The 7420-nt window shown below is 46.8% G+C and overlaps 1 protein-coding gene across 1 annotated transcript in view; it reads right to left on the bottom strand.

Annotated features, from left to right (window-relative positions):
- Positions 1-211: 211 nt before the first annotated feature.
- LOC310855711 (chymotrypsin-like protease CTRL-1) overlaps positions 212-7420 on the bottom strand; it is a gene marked incomplete at both ends in the record, with an annotated part of 25358 nt that continues 18149 nt past the window's right edge. The window contains 2 exon segments of the mRNA XM_083760828.1: positions 212-376; positions 7122-7252. Coding sequence (XP_083616954.1) covers positions 212-376; positions 7122-7252 — 296 coding nt within the window.

Consider the following 7420-nt stretch of genomic DNA (forward strand, 5'->3'; position numbering starts at 1 on the left):
GCGCATTGTTGCTGCTTTACACACACAATTTGCACTTTTCAGCTGCCCTTCTTCTCACCAACAAATGCAACAATAAAACACTAATCTTTTTAGACACCATTTATTTCATTCGGATTAGCAGGGATTTTTTTTTTTTTGAGGGGCCCCTGGGTGCCCAAGGGCCCCTGGGCCCCTGGCCCAAAGTGCCCATTATGGTGGCCCCGTGGCCTCTTCAGTTGGAGGCGACGGTCCGGTCGATCCAGCCGCGCAGGTAGGACACGCGGGCGTACACGGCGGGCGTGCGCACGTTGCAGTCGCTGGTCCCCCAGGAAACGATGCCCACCTGGGACCACACCCCCCCGCTGCTCTCACACACCAGAGGACCGCCCGAGTCGCCCTGTGTGGAAGGATACGCACACACGTTAAAGGGATAGTTCAGATGTTTTTAACTTAAAGGGACACTTCACCCTTTTTGCAAAGAAATATATGTTAATGACGTTTAGAAGCTTTAGAACACTTTCCTGGGGGTCTTTATGTGTGTAATATGTGGTTTTAGATATTCTAGATCAGGGGTCCTCAACTAGAAATGATGAAGGTCCACAAATATCTTTTTGAATAAGACCGAGGTCCGGTCCCATGCGCGGCGTCCATCGGAGAGCGGGGCTCTATGCCCGTTTAGTATGGTCAAGCCAAGCTTATACAAATCAGATCCCCTTCCAACCAACCAATAATGGGGTGCAGAGTGCAGGCCCGGAGTGGAACTCCAAATCCAAATCACACTGCGCGCGCCAGAATTTTGGGGTCCCTTGGGGGACATTTTGGGGGCCTTTGCAGCAATTTCACATGAGAAATGTACCATCTGATGTTATTTATATTATTAACTTCTTCCCTCCATTAACATAAGACACACAATGTAGTTGTGCTGCAGCAACACTACCTGAATTGAATTGAAATTGACTGTGGCTGGCCTGGCCTGAGCTTAGGAGAGATTTTTTTTGCTGGCCTGACCTGAAAAAAAACAAAACATTTTTTTTTTTTTCTTTTTTTTTGCCTAGGGTCCGCAGAGAGGTGGTCCGCGGTCCGGTCGTGGACCGCGGTCCGCCAGTTGAGTACCCCTGTTCTAGATTGTAGCAGTGAGCCCAGTGTCTCTGATGTCATGGACACTGGTCTCACTACCTTCCTGGACTACAATTCCCACCATTCTTTGGTGCACTGCATGCTCCTCCTTGTGGATAGGGGGAGAGCTGTCTTAATGAGACAACATGTAGTCCAGGAAGGGAGTGAGCCCAGTGTCCATGACATCAGAGACACTGTGCTCACTGCTACAATCTAAAATATCTAAAACCACATATTACACACATAAAGACCCCCAGGAAAGTGTTCTAAAGCTTCTAAACGTCATTAACATATTTTTTGTATCATATATTTTTGCAAAAAGGGTGAAGTGTCCCTTTAAGCTGTATGAAATACTGGCCATTAATAATAGTGGTTGCAACTGTATTCATTGATTTGGCCGAGTCCACGTGGTGGGAGTTCTGCTCTGGTTTTGGTCAATATTAAAGCGCAAATAACATGCATTTTAAAACTGCTTTTAATATTTAATATCATATTGTCTATGTCCATCAACGTTATTTCTAATGGTTTGAGCCTCAATCACCACTCTGATATAACCAGGCCTTGTCATTTCTTTCTGGACTTTGAAAGCAGTTTTAGCTGCAATACCACAATGTCCTGAGGTGGTGGGGGTGCTGATATGCAGATTATTTAATATTTGAGTCATTATAATACTGATGCTAGATAAAACCAGGCTTGTTTCCATTCCATGCCAGCTTGGAAAATCAACAATGGTGGACATTGTAAACAAAGTGGAAATGCAAATTTGGAACTGAAGAAGAGGAGGAATTATACAAAGTATAGGGTGACATTAATGACATCACGATGAGGCCAAAATCAGTTGAGCTTTCCTGAGAGCAATTTCCATTAAAGCACCTGATATGATATGAAAGCCTGATTGTTCAAAAGTGGTTATTTGTGGGGATAGAAAACATAATTATGGGAGCCCCAAAAACACAAAATAAATTGAAAAAGTTGAATTTTATGTTATAGCTCCTTTAAGTAGTTCCGTTGGTAGTTCACTACGAAGACCAATCGGTTCAAGCTATCCTTTGTCCCGGCTGCTATCCAGCTGATGAACAGCAGATTATTCTTGCCTCTTTGCACATAATACTGCCCACAGTAATATAAAACAACATGAGTTCAAGTCCGTTGCTCTCCCCAGGTTGGCGGAGGGTGTGTAGAGCCCAGGATCACATTAGAAGATTGACACAGGGGTGAAAAAATGGGTTACAAAATTGTGGGATAAAAAAGAAAAGAATCTCTAAAACAATATGTCTACCTGACAGGAGGACACTCCAGAGACCTCTAAAACAACATGTCTACCTGACAGGAGGACACTCCAACAGAGGCCTCTAAAACAACATGTCTACCTGACAGGAGGACACTCCAACAGAGACCTCTAAAACAACATGTCTACCTGACAGGAGGACACTCCAACAGAGACCTCTAAAACAACATGTCTACCTGACAGGAGGACACTCCAGAGACCTCTAAAACAACATGTCTACCTGACAGGAGGACACTCCAGAGACCTCTAAAACAACATGTCTACCTGACAGGAGGACACTCCAACAGAGACCTCTAAAACAACATGTCTACCTGACAGGAGGACACTCCAACAGAGACCTCTAAAACAACATGTCTACCTGACAGGAGGACACTCCAGAGACCTCTAAAACAACATGTCTACCTGACAGGAGGACACTCCAGAGACCTCTAAAACAACATGTCTACCTGACAGGAGGACACTCCAACAGAGACCTCTAAAACAACATGTCTACCTGACAGGAGGACACTCCAGAGACCTCTAAAACAACATGTCTACCTGACAGGAGGACACTCCAGAGACCTCTAAAACAACATGTCTACCTGACAGGAGGACACTCCAGAGACCTCTAAAACAACATGTCTACCTGACAGGAAGACACTCCAACAGAGACCTCTAAAACAACATGTCTACCTGACAGGAGGACACTCCAACAGAGACCTCTAAAACAACATGTCTACCTGACAGGAGGACACTCCAGAGACCTCTAAAACAACATGTCTACCTGACAGGAGGACACTCCAACAGAGACCTCTAAAACAACATGTCTACCTGACAGGAGGACACTCCAGAGACCTCTAAAACAACATGTCTACCTGACAGGAGGACACTCCAACAGAGACCTCTAAAACAACATGTCTACCTGACAGGAGGACACTCCAGAGACCTCTAAAACAACATGTCTACCTGACAGGAGGACACTCCAGAGACCTCTAAAACAACATGTCTACCTGACAGGAGGACACTCCAACAGAGACCTCTAAAACAACATGTCTACCTGACAGGAGGACACTCCAGAGACCTCTAAAACAACATGTCTACCTGACAGGAGGACACTCCAGAGACCTCTAAAACAACATGTCTACCTGACAGGAGGACACTCCAACAGAGACCTCTAAAACAACATGTCTACCTGACAGGAGGACACTCCAGAGACCTCTAAAACAACATGTCTACCTGACAGGAGGACACTCCAGAGGCCTCTAAAACAACATGTCTACCTGACAGGAGGACACTCCAACAGAGACCTCTAAAACAACATGTCTACCTGACAGGAGGACACTCCAGAGACCTATAAAACAACATGTCTACCTGACAGGAGGACACTCCAACAGAGACCTCTAAAACAACATGTCTACCTGACAGGAGGACACTCCAACAGAGGCCTCTAAAACAACATGTCTACCTGACAGGAAGACACTCCAGAGACCTATAAAACAAAATGTCTACCTGACAGGAGGACACTCCAGAGACCTATAAAACAACATGTCTACCTGACAGGAGGACACTCCAACAGAGACCTCTAAAACAACATGTCTACCTGACAGGAGGACACTCCAGAGACCTATAAAACAACATGTCTACCTGACAGGAGGACACTCCAACAGAGACCTCTAAAACAACATGTCTACCTGACAGGAGGACACTCCAACAGAGACCTCTAAAACAACATGTCTACCTGACAGGAGGACACTCCAGAGACCTCTAAAACAACATGTCTACCTGACAGGAGGACACTCCAACAGAGACCTCTAAAACAACATGTCTACCTGACAGGAGGACACTCCAACAGAGACCTCTAAAACAACATGTCTACCTGACAGGAGGACACTCCAACAGAGACCTCTAAAACAACATGTCTACCTGACAGGAGGACACTCCAACAGAGACCTCTAAAACAACATGTCTACCTGACAGGAGGACACTCCAGAGACCTCTAAAACAACATGTCTACCTGACAGGAGGACACTCCAACAGAGACCTCTAAAACAACATGTCTACCTGACAGGAGGACACTCCAGAGACCTCTAAAACAACATGTCTACCTGACAGGAGGACACTCCAGAGGCCTATAAAACAACATGTCTACCTGACAGGAGGACACTCCAGAGACCTCTAAAACAACATGTCTACCTGACAGGAGGACACTCCAGAGACCTCTAAAACAACATGTCTACCTGACAGGAGGACACTCCAGAGACCTCTAAAACAACATGTCTACCTGACAGGAGGACACTCCAGAGACCTCTAAAACAACATGTCTACCTGACAGGAGGACACTCCAGAGACCTCTAAAACAACATGTCTACCTGACAGGAGGACACTCCAGAGACCTCTAAAACAACATGTCTACCTGACAGGAGGACACTCCAGAGACCTCTAAAACAACATGTCTACCTGACAGGAGGACACTCCAGAGACCTCTAAAACAACATGTCTACCTGACAGGAGGACACTCCAACAGAGACCTCTAAAACAACATGTCTACCTGACAGGAGGACACTCCAACAGAGACCTCTAAAACAACATGTCTACCTGACAGGAGGACACTCCAGAGACCTATAAAACAACATGTCTACCTGACAGGAGGACACTCCAGAGACCTCTAAAACAACATGTCTACCTGACAGGAGGACACTCCAACAGAGACCTCTAAAACAACATGTCTACCTGACAGGAGGACACTCCAGAGACCTCTAAAACAACATGTCTACCTGACAGGAGGACACTCCAGAGACCTATAAAACAACATGTCTACCTGACAGGAGGACACTCCAGAGACCTCTAAAACAACATGTCTACCTGACAGGAGGACACTCCAACAGAGACCTCTAAAACAACATGTCTACCTGACAGGAGGACACTCCAGAGGCCTCTAAAACAACATGGCTACCTGACAGGAGGACACTCCAGAGGCCTCTAAAACAACATGTCTACCTGACAGGAGGACACTCCAACAGAGACCTCTAAAACAACATGTCTACCTGACAGGAGGACACTCCAGAGGCCTCTAAAACAACATGTCTACCTGACAGGAGGACACTCCAACAGAGACCTCTAAAACAACATGTCTACCTGACAGGAGGACACTCCAGAGACCTCTAAAACAACATGGCTATACCTGACAGGAGGACACTCCAGAGACCTCTAAAACAACATGTCTACCTGACAGGAGGACACTCCAACAGAGACCTCTAAAACAACATGTCTATACCTGACAGGAGGACACTCCAACAGAGACCTCTAAAACAACATGTCTACCTGACAGGAGGACACTCCAACAGAGACCTCTAAAACAACATGTCTACCTGACAGGAGGACACTCCAGAGACCTCTAAAACAACATGTCTACCTGACAGGAGGACACTCCAGAGACCTCTAAAACAACATGGCTACCTGACAGGAGGACACTCCAACAGAGACCTCTAAAACAACATGTCTACCTGACAGGAGGACACTCCAGAGACCTCTAAAACAACATGTCTACCTGACAGGAGGACACTCCAGAGGCCTCTAAAACAACATGTCTACCTGACAGGAGGACACTCCAGAGACCTCTAAAACAACATGTCTACCTGACAGGAGGACACTCCAGAGGCCTCTAAAACAAAATGGCTACCTGACAGGAGGACACTCCAGAGACCTCTAAAACAACATGTCTACCTGACAGGAGGACACTCCAGAGGCCTCTAAAACAACATGTCTACCTGACAGGAGGACACTCCAGAGACCTCTAAAACAACATGTCTACCTGACAGGAGGACACTCCAGAGACCTCTAAAACAACATGTCTACCTGACAGGAGGACACTCCAGAGACCTCTAAAACAACATGTCTACCTGACAGGAGGACACTCCAGAGGCCTCTAAAACAACATGTCTACCTGACAGGAGGACACTCCAGAGACCTCTAAAACAACATGTCTACCTGACAGGAGGACACTCCAGAGACCTCTAAAACAACATGTCTACCTGACAGGAGGACACTCCAGAGACCTCTAAAACAACATGTCTACCTGACAGGAGGACACTCCAGAGACCTCTAAAACAACATGTCTACCTGACAGGAGGACACTCCAGAGACCTCTAAAACAACATGTCTACCTGACAGGAGGACACTCCAACAGAGACCTCTAAAACAACATGTCTACCTGACAGGAGGACACTCCAACAGAGACCTCTAAAACAACATGTCTACCTGACAGGAGGACACTCCAGAGACCTCTAAAACAACATGTCTACCTGACAGGAGGACACTCCAACAGAGGCCTCTAAAACAACATGTCTACCTGACAGGAGGACACTCCAGAGACCTCTAAAACAACATGTCTACCTGACAGGAGGACACTCCAACAGAGACCTCTAAAACAACATGTCTACCTGACAGGAGGACACTCCAACAGAGACCTCTAAAACAACATGTCTACCTGACAGGAGGACACTCCAGAGGCCTATAAAACAACATGTCTACCTGACAGGAGGACACTCCAACAGAGGCCTCTAAAACAACATGTCTACCTGACAGGAGGACACTCCAGAGACCTCTAAAACAACATGTCTACCTGACAGGAGGACACTCCAACAGAGACCTCTAAAACAACATGTCTACCTGACAGGAGGACACTCCAACAGAGACCTCTAAAACAACATGTCTACCTGACAGGAGGACACTCCAGAGGCCTATAAAACAACATGTCTACCTGACAGGAGGACACTCCAGAGGCTCCGGCGCAGATCATGGCGTCGGTGATGCGATGTTGACCCCAGTACTGCCTGCACTGAGCCGGCGTCAGCAGGGGCAGCGCCACCTGCTGGAGGATGCGAGGAGAGGCTGCACGGAGAACACAGGGCAGAGTGATGGTTATATACCGGCGTGTGTACAGGGGTTTGATGGATGTCACGAACAGGTCAGCTCCATATATGGAGACCTACGGGTGACAGCGGGGGGCAGTGTCTCGGAGTGTGCAGGGTTTGATGAGGTCAGATGAATGTTTATGGA

This window comes from Protomyctophum parallelum (genome assembly GCF_964188405.1).
Source record: "Protomyctophum parallelum genome assembly, chromosome: 3".
Taxonomy (NCBI): Eukaryota; Metazoa; Chordata; class Actinopteri; order Myctophiformes; family Myctophidae; genus Protomyctophum; species Protomyctophum parallelum.